The sequence below is a fragment of the Rhinoraja longicauda genome, chromosome 2, assembly GCF_053455715.1.
Source record: "Rhinoraja longicauda isolate Sanriku21f chromosome 2, sRhiLon1.1, whole genome shotgun sequence".
Classification (NCBI taxonomy): domain Eukaryota; kingdom Metazoa; phylum Chordata; class Chondrichthyes; order Rajiformes; family Arhynchobatidae; genus Rhinoraja; species Rhinoraja longicauda.
Window position 1 is genome coordinate 93382401 of NC_135954.1, and position 14423 is coordinate 93396823.

The 14423-nt window shown below is 47.4% G+C and overlaps 1 protein-coding gene across 1 annotated transcript in view; it reads right to left on the minus strand.

The window, feature by feature from the left end:
* Positions 1–3480: 3480 nt before the first annotated feature.
* The window catches only part of xylb (xylulokinase homolog (H. influenzae)), a 219325-nt gene continuing 208382 nt past the window's right edge, over positions 3481–14423 (minus strand). Inside the window, exon 20 of the mRNA XM_078424322.1 lies at positions 3481–3518. Coding sequence (XP_078280448.1) covers positions 3498–3518 — 21 coding nt within the window. The 3' untranslated portion in view covers positions 3481–3497. The remainder of the gene's footprint in view (positions 3519–14423) is intronic.

Below are 14423 nucleotides of genomic sequence, written 5' to 3' on the forward strand. Positions count from 1 at the left end.
AAACAGCCCTTACGACCCAACTGGCCCACACCGACCAACATGTCCAATCTACACTAATCCCACCTGCCTGTGCTTGCCCCCTATTCCTCTAAACCTGTCCTATCCATGTACCTGCCTCTATGTTTCTTAAATGTTGCAATAGGACCTGCCTCAAATACCACCTCCGGCAGCACGTTCCGTACACCCACCACCCTTTGTGTGGAAAAAGTTGCCCCTCAAGTTCCTATTAAATCTTTCCTCCCTCACCTTAAATGTATGTCCTCTGATTCAAGATTTCCTTACTTTATTTCCCTAGGTGAGCAGACAAATATTAATTGGACTCTTTTCTGAGTTCATATTTGATCCCAGGGATGGCTGAGTTAACGTATAATGAGCATTTGATGGCTTTGGGCCTGTTCTTGATTAGTTAGGGTGTCAAAGGTTACAGGGAGAAGGCATGAGAATAGGGTTGAGAGGGCAAGATAGATCAGCCATGATTGAATGGCGGAGGAGGCTCGATGGACCGAATGGCCCAATTCTGCTCTTATAACCTATGAATTTATATCTTTCCCACTGTTATCAGACTACAGAATGGTCCTCCAATAAGCTAGGGTGTAGACCCAATCTTCCAACCTACCTCATTGCAAACCTTGCACCTTTTCCTAAAATTGCCCTTTCTCTGAAACTTTACATTTTAATTTAGACTTCAGAGTTGCAGCATGGAACCAGTCCCTTCGGCCCACTGGGTCCGTGCTGATCTGCCATCATCCCATACACTAGCACTATCCTACACAGTAGGGGCCAATTTACAATTTTACCGAAGTCAATTCACCTACAAACCTGTTGTAGGAAGGAACTGCAGATGCTGGTTTGAACCGAAGATAGACACAAAATGCTGGAGTAACTCAGCAGGATAGCCTGCCTCAGCTGCCTGCCCCGCTGAGTTTCTCCAGCATTTTGTGTCAACGTACAAACCTGTACGTCTTTGGAGGAAATCGGAATACCCGGAGGACGTACAAACTCCGTGTAGTCAGGATGGAACCCGTATCTCTGGCGCTGTAAGGCAGCAAGTCTACCGCTGCGCCACCGTGCGGCCTGAAGTAATGGTGTAACACTGCAACATCATGTTCTGCACGCTGGTATTTTTGCTCTTTGCCCTGCCAGTTGTGCATGCCATGGTTTGAATTGTATTCATGAATCGTATAATTTGACTGCGTAGCACCGAAAGTCTACGTCTCAGTATACATCAAGATAATATACAACCCAGCGGTATGAATAGTGATTTCTCTAACTTCAAGTAGCACTTGCATCCCCTCTCACTCCCTCACCACAGTCATCGTACTAATTTCATGTTGTCCTCCTTAGTTTCACTGTGTGTTTCACTCGTTATCACCTTCTCCACAGCCAACAATGGACCATTGGGGGCTCCACCTTTCCATGGTCATCGTTGCTGGCTTTGATTTGTCCTTTCACTCATTTGTGCCTTTGTACCTTTTCATATCTCTCGTTTCCCTTTCCCCCTGACATTCTTTCTGAAGAAGGTTCATGACCCGAAACGTCACCTATTCCTTTTCTCCAGACATGCTGCCTGACCCGCTGAGTTACCCCAGCTTTTTGTGCCTGTCTTTAATGTATCTGTCAGTTTGGGCCAGTGCAATGGGAATGCATCTGTATTTGAACATATGTGAAAAGTAGGTGCCAGGCCAAGTAATATAATTTGAGAAATACTGGCAGCTGTGAATTAGCAAGTCCTTTGGCATGCCTGGTGAACGTCCAAATTGGATGCCGTTTTCTTTTTCGTTTTTGAATTTCACACCAGCAAAGAAGAAATTGTTTTTCCCCTGCAACCTAGTTTTAGCCTGATGGCAGCCGATCGCTGCTTCAGCTACGTAGACTGTAAGCACCTCAAACTCAGTCCCGCATGCTCAGAGTATCACATGAAGGAGGTTGTGGAGTGCATGAGAAGAGATACCGTTCTCGGGGCGGCCCGGTGTCGCAGCAGTAGAGTTGCTGCCTCACAGCGCCAGAGACACGAGTTCGATCCTGACTGCGGGTGCTGTCTGTACAGAGTCTGTACGTTCTCCCTGTGACCGCGTGGGTTTTCCCCGGGTGCTCCAGTTTCCTCCCACACTCCAAAGACGTACAGGCTTGTAGGTTAATTGGCTTAGGTAAAATTGTAAATTGGGCCTAGTGTATTGGATGGTGTTAGTGTACGGGGATCGCTGGTCAGCTTGGACACGGTCGGCCGAGGGGCCTGTTTCCGTGCTGTATCTCTAAAGTCTAAAGAGTGTCGGAGATTTTGAGGCCACTGCAGTAGTTGTGCATAGCACAAGGAAATTCAATTAATATTCGGCAGCAACCCAAAGTAAAGTGTGGTAATGTCCTTCTCTGCCAGGCTTGAAATGAATACCCTTGATGATATTATTGTCAAATCATTGAAGGTACTTATCTCAAATTCCTACCCAGCATTTCAACAGAGGTGTTTGGTCTGTTTATTTGAAGCAGGTTTAGCCACTATCAAAATAGCAGAGGGAGTTCTTGAAATGAGAACACTAAGTGCTTGTACATTAAATTTGCCAACACTAATTTGCAGCCCATTACTGCTCTCTGTCTTGCTCATGCTGTGTGATAATTACACGCATGTTAATGGTTTAAGGCCTTTCCCTGCTCATTGCATGTGCCACTCGTTCAGCTCAGGCAGAAAATCATTCTGGAGATCATTTGTGTTTTGCAAGAAATAATATGCAGGGATTATTCATTTTGTTTGCAGCATGCAGCTGTCAATGACGAGCGGCACAAAGTGCTGGAGTAACCCAGCAGGTCAGGCAGCATCTCTGGAGAACATGGGTTGGTGACATTTCGGGTTGTAACCATTCTTCAGACTGAAGACGGGTCGGAAGAAGGGTCCCGACCCGAAACATCACCTATTCTTATTCTCCAGAGATGCTGCCTGACCCCCTGGGTTACTCCAGCACTTTGTGTCTTATCTTTGGTGTAAACCAGCATCTGCAGTTCCTTCCTACGCCAAGCTGAGAGTGGCGTTTATTGTCCAACTCCCATTGGCTTGGTAGTCCACCAGAGAGAAGTTAAGAGCCAGCCAGCTTGAGAACCATGTATAGGTTAAACTTATGCAGTAAACCCTTGTTATAATGGCTTATAGAGGCGAGGGGGTAGTTATTGCTGATTGTCCACTATGACCGCATGTAATATATGGCATTTCATGTGTAGAGACCCAACAGTAACAATTAGGCTGAGCAACAACTGCACTGACAGAGGTGGCTTCTTCCAGCTGAAACATTAAAACCAAAGCCTTACCTGCCCTGGGCGACAAAGCTCCAAAATCTCAATACATCAATGCAGGTGGTGGTGGTGGAGGCTGGCAGAGGCTGGCGAGGGAGCGGCTAGGGGAGGTGGTACGGGCCAGGGGTGGTGTCGGCAGCCCAGCGTGGCGATGAAGCTCGGTAGGTCCGTCCACCATATCCGAAATCCATGATGAAATGCTCCGTAAAAACAGAGGATTACTGTATACGATTCCAGACCTGTTGGTAGGTAGGTGGGCTTATTATTGGCATGGGTACCGAGGTACAGTGAAAAGCTTCGTTTTGCTTGCTATCCAAACAGATCAGATAATACCATACATCAATGCAATCAAGCCAAACTCAAGTACAATAGGTGGAGCAAAGGGGAAGATACAGAGTGCAGAATATAGTTCTCAGCATTGTAGTGCACCAGTTCCAGAGACAAAGTCCAATGTCCGCAATGGGGTAGAGGTGAATCGGACAGTACCCTAGCTTATGGAAGGACCACTTAGAATGCCTGATAACAGAGGGGAAGAAGCTGTTCTCGAGTCTGGTCGTGAACGCTTTCAAGCTTCTGTATTTTCTGCTCATCGGGAGCAAGGAGAAGGAATGATGGGTTGGGACAAGTCTTTGTTTACATTGGCTGCTTTACCAAGGCAGTGTGAAGTGTGGATGGTGTTGATGGTTGGGAAGTGTGGTCTGTGCGATGGACTGGGCTACATCTACATCTACACCCCTCGGCAATCTCTTATGTTCTTGGGGAGAGCTATTCCCAAACCAAGCTGTGCTGGAACTTGGCCTTCGATGGTGGATCTGTTGGTTTCTGAGAGTCACTGGAGACATGCCGGATTTCCTCAGTCTTTCTAAGGAAGGAGAGGCGTCGATGTGGGCGAACTTTGGTCCCGACCCGAAAGATCACTTATCCATGTTCTTCAGAGATGCTGCCTGACCCACTGAGTTACTGCAGGGTGTTGAGTGTGCCTTCCCAGGGACCCTTATTTAGCGGAGAACCTCAGTAACGCTGTGGTCTTGGTGGCCAAGGAGTTCCACAAGGACCAACAGAGTGAACACATTCCTGAACCGTATCCGATCGACGGCAGTGGGGGCGAGCGGGCAGAACAGAGCGTCACGTCCCAACGGCAGCTCTTTATGTAGGAAGGAACTGCAGATGCTGGTTTACACCAAAGATAGACACAAAGTGCTGGAGTAACTCAGCGGGTCAGGCAGCATCTCTGGAGAGGAAGGAACAGGTGACGTTTCGGGCCGAGACCCTTCTTCATACTGAGAGGCAGGGGAGAGGGAAACGAGAGATAGCAAAAGGTACAAAGAACAAATGAATGAGAGATATGCAAAACAACGACGATTGCGGAAAGGTGGAGCCCACAATGGTCCATTGTTGGCTGTGGAGAAGGTGAAAACGTGTGAAACACACAGTGAAACTCCGCTGTTGGCCCGCACCTCCCCCAGGTAGTCACTCGGAAGTGTACAGCTGCTGTTTACGATGTCCGCAAGCAACAGCTGGCCGGACTCAATACCTTTTCCAGCTCATGACCTGGTGGAGTCACAAAGCAAGACCCTGTGCTGGGGCCGGGATGACCAGTGTTGTCCTTCCTTGACCCTGGCTCCGAGCATCCCACCTGCAGGGCACCTTGCCGCAATTCATGCAACGTTCAGGTCGCATTAAAGTAACTGACCCTGTGGTAGGAATATATCTGAAGAAGGGTGGCAACCCGAAATACCGCTTGCCCATTCTCTCCAGAGGTGCTGCCTGAGTTCATCCAGCACTTTGCATTTTGCTCAGGATTCTAGCATCATAAGGTCATAAGCGATCGGAGCAGAATTGGGCCATTCGGCCCATCAAGTCCACTCCGCCATTCAATCCGCCGGCTGATCTATCTTTCCCTCCGAACCCCATTGTCCTGCCTTCTCCCCATAACCTATGATACCTGTACTAATCAAGATTCTATCTGTCTATGCCGTAAAAATATCCATTGACTTGGCCTCCACTGCCTTCGGTGGCAAAGAATTACACAGATTCACCACCCTCTGACTAAAGAAATTCTTCCTCATCTCCTTCTTAAAGGAACGTCCTTTAATTCTGAGGCTATGACCTCTAGTCCTGCACCTTCAGTTTCTTGCACAGCTCCACCAGCGATTTTCTGGCAAGTGGTGGTGCGGACAAAATTTCAAGAGCGCATTTGAAATCCCCCATGGAAGCTCTCCCCAAAACTGGGCCGCGTGAGGCTGCTGATCGCAACGTCATTGGCACTTCTGCGGCCGATCGGCGGGTCGATTTTTCCCCCTGCGGCTCGAGCTCTGGAACCCCGGCCCACGCCGGTATCCCCATCCCCCCAAGGCCATGACCTGTGTTGGTTCGGCAAAGCGGATGATCCAGCAGGTTCTGGAACCAATCGATGGTTCCTCATCTGCCTCTCTGTGCACATCTCCATCTAATCCCATGTTTATCTATTTATATTGTGGCACATCTATTTAATACTTATTTGCCTCGCAGTTTATTTATTCAAATTGTCAATCTACCCGTGTCTATTTATCTGACTAGTTTTTATTCATTCGATGTTCTATGTGTAAAACGTTTAGCCCTATTATGTAGAAACTAGAAACTGCTGGTTTACAACAACAAAACAAGACACAATGTGCTGGAGTAACTGAGGGGGTTAGGTAGCAACACCGGAGACATTTCTTCAGACTGATTGTAAGGGGGGAGGAAGCTTGGTGAGGGAAGGGGCAGGACAAAGTGTGGCAGGTAATAGGTGAACGCACGGTGGCACAGCGGTAGAGTTGCTGCCTTACAGCACCAAAGACCCGAGTTCGATCCTGTCTACGGGTGCTGCCTGTACAGAGTTTGTACGTTCTCCCCGTGACCACATGGGTTTTCTCCAAGACCTTAGGTTTCCTCCCGCACTCCAAAGACGTACAGGTTTGTAGGTTAATTGGCTTGGTAAAATTGTCCCTCGTGTGTAGGATGGTGCTAACGTGTGGGGATCGCTGGTCGGCACGGACACGGTGGGCCGAAGGGCCTGTTTCCGCGCTGTATCGCTAAACTAAACTAAACTAAACTAAACTACACAGATGAGGGAGGGGGGTTGATTGGCAGATGGTTGGACAAAGGGCAGGGATGAAAAGACAGAAGGTGTGAGACAAAAAGGGTTGAGGAGTTGCAATTGTGAAGCCAGATGAAGGAATGTAGATGGAGGGGGAGGTGGAAGAGGAGAAATAGGTGTGAGTCCAGGTGGAGCACAGGGAGAGGGATAAAGGGTTGATTGCAGGTTAATTGTCGGGTATCGGATAAGGAGAGAAGACGAGTGAAATGTATATGCAATGGGAGGGGACAGAGGGGATGGGGAGAGGGGGGGGGAGGAGCGGGATAGTGGGAGGAGGGGGCATAGAGTAGAGAAGGTGGGGTGAAGGGGTAGGCGTGTGACCTAAAGTTGGAGAATTCAACGTTGACACCGCTGGGTTGTAAGCAACTCAAGCGGAATACGAGGTGCAGTTCCTCCAGTTTGCATGTGGCCTCACTCTGACAGTGAAGGAGGCCCAGGACAGAAAGGTCAGTGTGGGAATGGGAAAGAGAGTTAAAATGGTCAGCAACCGGGAGATCCAGTAGGCCTTGGCGGACTGAGCGAATGTGATCAGCAATATGCTTGCCCAGTCTGAGCTTGGTCTCGCTGATATATAGGAGCCCACACCTGGAACACTGGAGGCAGTAGATGAGGTTGGAGGAGATGCAAGTGAACCAGTAACACATTCCATACGCCCACCACCCTTTGCGTGAAAATGTTACCCCTCAGATTCCTATAAAATCTTTCCCCCCTCACCTTAAACCTATGTCCTCTGGTGCTTGATTCCTGTACTCTGCCCAAGAGACCATGTGTCTACCCGATCTTTTCCTCTCATGATTTTACACACATTAATAGAGCTGTTCTCTTTAAACGGTTTGGCACTGGAGGTGGGGTGAGTGGTTTAATTCATTGTCAATAAATATTTAATTGTTTCCACACAAGGTCATGATTGAGCCTGAGATGAAATGTTATTGGGAGAGTGATTGCTACTGTCAGATCCTGTTAGGACGTGCCAGGTTGCCTGCTCCCCCAACATAACCCAGCTACCATGCCCGGGGACCGATCTGTTGTGGGAACAGTTTCCATGCCTGTGTGAACCCAATCGATTCTTCATGAGAGTCACACATCAAGGTTCAATATTTGCTTTCAAAAGTACTGATTTCACAATTTTGCTTCCGTGTGTGCAGCTGAAAATTCAATAAAGCCACTTGAAACAGCAAGAGCATCGCTAGCACTGAGAGATTAAACTCGAGCCAGAGGCCGCAAGGCCAGGTAAGGGCCTACTGTATGAAGGCCTGATCCTTGAACCACTTCAGTTTCTTCCTTTTGAAAGGTGCCAGAGAAATGGAAATGCGACTTTTATTTATTGTAGTGCGTCACAATGGCACAGCTGGTAGACCTGCTGCCTAAAGGGCCTGTTCCAGTTACGCGATTTTTAAGGCGACTGCTGGCGACTGTCAAAGTCGTAGCAGATCGCCAACATTTTCTTTTACCCTACGACAATGACCACGACAATGCCAAGTCAGGCCGATACAAGTTACTTTTTTTGTGAAACTAGCACCTGGCTAAGATAATACACCGTCTTCGGAAACATCGCGAAATTCCCACGCTTACCTGACCGTCAAACTGTGGCCTCCAATCTACCTGTCAAATGTCCTGACGGTAAATAAATTGGTTAAACAAAACTATCTTCTGGTATCTTCAAATGCCTTTTTTAAATTTAATATTACGTGCTTCTAAATGCATCTGCAACAACCTAGCAAACCTGGGGACAGCATGCGACAGCGCCCGCAATAAGCTACGATACCTGGCGACAAGCCAGCTGTCGCCGAGAAATTTCCAGCAGGTAAATCCGCTACGTTCGTAAATCCGTTCCAGCGCCGAGATCCGCTACGATTCATTGAAGACTCCTCACGATCATGCCCGCGACACCCGGGCAAACGTTCGGTGACAGCCTAGTCGCCGGCAGTCGCCTTAAAATCGCCTAACTGGGACAAGCCCTTAACAGCGCCAAAGACCCCGGTTTGATCCTGACCTCGGGTGCTGTCTGTACAGAGTTTGTACGTTCTTTCTGTGACCGCAAGGGGTTTCTCTGGTTGCTCCAGGTTCCTCCCACATCCCAAAGATGTGCAGGTTAATCAGCTTCTGTCAATTGCCCCAGTGTGTAGAGAGTGGATGAGAAAGTGAAATAACATTAAATTAGTGTGAATGGGTGTTCGATGATCGGTACAGATTCAGTGGGCCAAAGGGCCTGTTTTCACACTTTATCTCTAAACTATCTATGTTCTCCAGAGATGCTGCCTGATCCATTGAGTTACTCCAGCACTTTTCTTCCCACATCCCCAAGCCATGTGGGTTTGTAGGTTTAGTTTAGTTTAGTTTGGTATACAGCATGAAAACAGGCCCTTCGGTCCATGCCAATCACCTGTTGACGTTATCCCACTTTCCCATCCTCTCCCTACACACTAGGGGCAACTTATAAAGACCAATTAATCTTGGGTTCATACTGTCCCTCGCCAACAATTGGCCTCCCTGCCTGAGGTTATCTGTTGCCAGCCCTGATTCGTGTTGGTACATCTTGCTTCCAGTCCCTCCCCCCTTCCACCTACTATCAGTCTGAAGATACATCACATACCCATGCTCTCCAGAGATGTTGCCTGACCCGCTGAGTTACTCCAGCATTTTGTGTCTGTTTTACTTATAGATTTGGAGATACAGCGCAGAAACAGGCCCTTGGGCTCACTGAGTCCGCACCGACCAGCAATCCCCACATACTAACACGAGCCTACACATTAGGGACAATTTACAATTATACCAAGCCAATTAACCTACAAACTTGTCCGCCTTTGGAGCACGGGAGGAAACCGGAGCACCCGGAGAAAACCCACGCAACGCAGGTCATGGAGAGAACATACTAGCTGTACAATCAGCACCCATAGTCAGGATCGAACCCGGGTCTCTGGTGCTGTAAAGCAGCAGCTCTACCGCTACACCACCATATCAACCAGCTTCTGCCAGTTGCTTTTTATTACATTAGGGTCATGCTGCCTGGCTCTGCGTTGCGGTGGGTGTTGGGTCTGTACACGGCCAGCTTGATTACAAGCAGCACCCTCTTGTGGAAATCACAGCCCCTCAAGTGCTCATCGCACCACTTCAAAAGGAATCTATTGTACGCTGGATGCAAATGTGTCTTCACTTCCACCATCGTACAGTCTCCTGGTTCAAAGCCCAGGGGAAGGATGTCGTCATTGATTGGTTGAAAGATACAGCATTGGAAGCAGGCCCTTCGACTTCATGCCGACTATCATTCTCACTAGTTTGGTGCTATCCCACTTTCTCATCCACCCCCTACAGGATGAGAAAGTGGGATAGGGGCACTATAAACACTCTTGACTCTTGCACAGATTGCCCCATCCCAATATGCTGTTCCATAGAACATAGAACAGTACAGCACAGAAACAGGCCCTTCAGCCCATAATGTCTGTTGCAAACATGATACCCAGACCATCACTTATCTGCCTGAACATAACCCATATCCTTCCAAGATGCAAGAGAGCCAAGAGTGTTTTATTGTCATGTCCCGAAACGGAACAATGAAATTCATTTCCTGCATATCTAATTATGCCGATCCAAAGTTTACTATCTATCTTCTTGAAAATCCTCTGACTATCATAATCGGACCTTACTGGACTTTATCTTGCACTAAATGTTATTCCCTTTATCATGTATTTGTACACTGTAGATGGCTCAATTGTAATCATGTATTGTCTTTCTGCTGACTGGTTAGCACTCAACAAAAGTCTTTCACTGAACCTCAATGCACGTGACAATAACCTAAACTCAAGCCCAAATCTTTTAAATGCCACTATGTATTTGCTTCAATCACTCTCAAAGATAGAATCATAGAGTCAAACATAAGACATAGGAGCAGAATGAGGCCATTCAGTCCATCGAGTCTGCTCTGCCATTCCATCATGGCTGATCCACCTTTCCCTCTCAACCCCAGTCTCTTGCCTTCTTTCCATAACCTTTGACAGCTTACCCTTCTCTGCCTGCACATAATCCACATCCCTCCACTGCCTGCGTGTCCATGAGCTTATTCCATTCGTCGCTCTCGATGATAGCGCTCTGATTTCTTTCTGCATGCAACCCCCTGATGCAATCTGCACATCATTTCTTTGGATATCCATTTGTAAGAATTCATGTACGTCGCACTCTGATAAACATTGGTTACTTGAACGGGGCAAGGTTATAATAGCAGGCAGAGTAGAGACAAGTACTGATGAATTAACCCCCTTGAGCCTCATTTGTGTTCATCTGATTAACCCCACTGATGGGGATTTATCACCACACCGCATAAATCATGACATCATGCATTGCAGTGGCACACACCAACTCCAGAGGACCATTGACAACAAAATAAATATTATATAACAAAAGAAATATAACAGCTCTTTTCAGTAATTGGTCCTGACACTTTCTTTAATGCAAAAATCTCCCAGTTTGCTGATTGATATTAGTCACTCTTTCATCCATTACCTATAATTCAAAGTGGGCCCCAATGAGTTGACATTAGGTAAACTTTAGCACTCCATCAAATGACCAATTGTGCTCTTCTTTGTGCGATCCAATATGATATGGAAATTCATGCAAGCCATGGACTTTGATCTTTTTACTCATTCTTTGGTAGGGCTAGTGTTTTTAATCTGTCCCCAATTGCCCCTGGACTGAATAGTTTGTGGGGCTATTTCAGATGTGGCTGAAGTGTCACTGTGTTATTGAGGGGGGGTGGAGACACATGCAGACTAGGTGCAGTGACGATTTGGGACGGGACCCTTTAGTTTAGTTTAGCGTATTATTGTCACGTGCAGCGAGGTACAGTGAAAAGCATTTTTGTTGCGTGCTATCCAGTCAAAGAAAAAACTATAGGTGGTTACAATCAAACTGTCTACAGTGTGCAGATACAGGATCAAGGGCACAACATTGAGTGCAAGATAAAGTCAAATAAAAGATAATTCAAATGTCTGGAATGAGGTAGATGGGAGGTTGGGACCGCACTCTCGCTGGTGAGATGACAGTTCAGTTGCCTGATAACAGCTACTCAACTGAGCTCTCACCAACCAGAGTGCTTGAGTCTGAAGAAATACCCCATCCCAAAACGTCACCTATTCAGGGTTGCTGTCTGACCCACTGAGTTACTCCAGCACTTTGTGTTTGGAAGAATATCTTGGTCGGCACGGATGAGTCGGGCTGAAGGGCTTGTTTCCACGCTGTACGATTCTGTGCCTTTCCGTGGCCTGAAATGCTACAACGTGCAGCGAGGTTGGATCATTTACTGTGTGAATGCTCTCCCAATATCAGATTGCTTCAGTGAACCTTGAGTTACGACGCATTCACATCTGTGCCACGGGCAACTGGCCTGTCATGTCACGCACAGCAAGATCCCACTAGCTGTAGGAACGGTGGCACAGTGGTAGAACTGCTGCCTTGCAGTGGCAGAGAGTCGGGTTCGATCCTGACCTCGGAGTTTGCACATTCTCCCTGCGACCGCGTGGGTTTCCTCCAGGTGCTCCGGTTTCCTGCCACATCCCAAAGACGTGCAGGTTTGCAGTTTTGTTTAGTTTGGAGATACAGTGGAAACAGGCCCTTCGGCCCACCGAGTCCGTGGCCGACCAGCGATCCCTGTAGACTATCCAACTTGCTAGGGACAATTTACAATCATTATCAAAGCCAATTAACCTACAAACCTGCACGTCTTTGGAGTGTGGGAGGAAACTGGAGCACCCGGAGAAAAACCATGCGGTCATTGAGAGAACGTACAAACTCCGTACAGACAGCATTCATAGTCAGGATCCAACTACGCTGGTTCTGGCTCTGGAGCTGTTAAAGACAGCAACGCCACTGTGCCGTCCCTTGGAGGGATATGGGTTATGTGCAGGCAGATAAGTGATAGTCTGGGCATCATGTTCACCACCAACCTTGTGGGCTGAAGGGCCTGTTCCTGTGCTGTACTGTTCGCACATCTATGGAATAGCACATTGAGATTGTGCTATTGGTCATGGGAGCTCTACAACTCACACACCACTGAATTAATACGCAGTTCTCTAAGCACAGTTGCTATTCTTCCAGAAGGCAATGCATCTATATACTAAAACTCTCGTTTGTTCGTTTGTTTGTTCCTGAACTACAGCCAAAATGGCACATGATAGCGCGACAATTTTAGGCCCACCTTACTAACTGTCATCCCTTTGGTGCTAATGGAAGAAATTTCATTGAAATCAGTGTTATATTTTTAAAGTTATTCACATTTTAAAGTTTAAATCTATCTCCTAGGGAGGGAGGGAGGGGGAGGAGGATAAGGGGGGTTGAGGGGGATGGAGTGGGGGGGGGGGGGGGAGAGGGGAAGAGGGGGAGGGGGATGGGGAAGGGTGGTGGAGGGAGGGGGAGGAAGGGGGAGGGGGCAGAGAGAGAGGGGGGGGGAGGAGAGGGTGCTGCACCAATGCAGGAGAGGTTTGGGCCACTTGGTCTAGTAATTTTCTAAATGATATCCTGAAGAATCAGCATAATATTTTAATGCCTTAGGTAAGTGCAACACAATTTGGTTTTGTTTATTGTCACATGTACCGGGCGGGGTACAGTGAAAAGCCTTTTGTCGCGTGCCAACCAGTAAATGGAAAGACTATACATGATCACAATTGAGCTGTCCACAGTGTACAAAGATAGGATAAAGGGAAGAGTGTTTACTGCAAGATAAAGTCCAGTAAAGTCTGATTAAAGATAGTCCGAGGGACTCCAATGAGGTAGTGGGTGGGTCAGGACCATTAATTAATTAAGTTTTGACGATTAATGGTTAAGAAGTATCTAGATAGTCACAGAATTATACATCATGAAAACTTCCTGACGACCAGTGCTGCTCTGTACAGTGTTTGTACATTCTCCCTCTGACAGCGTGGAGTTTCTCCGGGTGCTTCGGTATGCTCCCACATTCCAAATACGCCCAGATTTGTAGGCTAATTGGCTTCGGTAAAGATTGGAAATGGTCACTGGTGTTAGTGTACGGGGTGATCGCTGGTCAGTATGGATTCAGTGGACCGAAGGGTCTGTTTATGCGCATTCTCTAAACTAAACTGTACCTCTAAACTAAAGTAAATGAGTGTGAACAGGTGATTAGTGGTCAAGACAGAAACGATAGGCCAAAGGGCCTGTACCAGCAATCGATCCAATTATATGGACTAGGACTGCAAAGGGAAATGGGTTTGAAGGCAAGCTGTCAATGTCTTGTTCATAGTACTCAGAAACTACTTTGAAACAGCAGGGAGCAGTGATCAGGTTAGGTCTTAAACCAGTGAGTAGAGTGATTTAACAGGCATTTTAATTATGTAGTAAATTTATCTTCTAAAGGAGCTTTGATAGAAGCAGACTACATGAAGAGGGACTAATTAAGATGTTCTAATGTAGCTGGCACGGAATAATCCCTTCCCACAGTCATGGATGATCTGATGGAAGTTTCTTATTGTTAATGCCTCACAAAATCGTGCGGTAAGATTTCTCTGTAGGTGCCATATGAAGTCCAGGCCAGTGACAGAGTAAGACACTGCCTTTCTTTTTGTTTAGAGATATAGCATGAACACAGTCCCGTCAAGTCCACTGAGGCCCACCGAGTCCACACCGACCATCGATTGTTCAATGGTTCTTCGATATCGCGTGTACCAAGGCACGGTGAGATTCCTTTTTTTGCATACAGATCAGTGGGATTATTGCCGTACATGAATACGGTTAAACACAGAAACAGCCCACTGGGATCACATGCGAGTCGTCAGGTTTTGGCGCCATTTCGTGCAGGAAGGAATTGCAGACGCTGGTTTACACCAAAGATAGACACAAAGTGCCGGAGTAGCTCAGTGGGTCAGGCAGCATCCCTGGAGAAAAAGGAATAGGTGACGTTTCGGATCAGATCCTTCAACCACCGTGCCCCGAACGCGCTTCCCGCAGCGGAAGGTAAGAACCCCCCCCCCTCCCCCTGTACTTCTTACTCTCCCTTATCCAGCGTCTGCCTCCATCACCC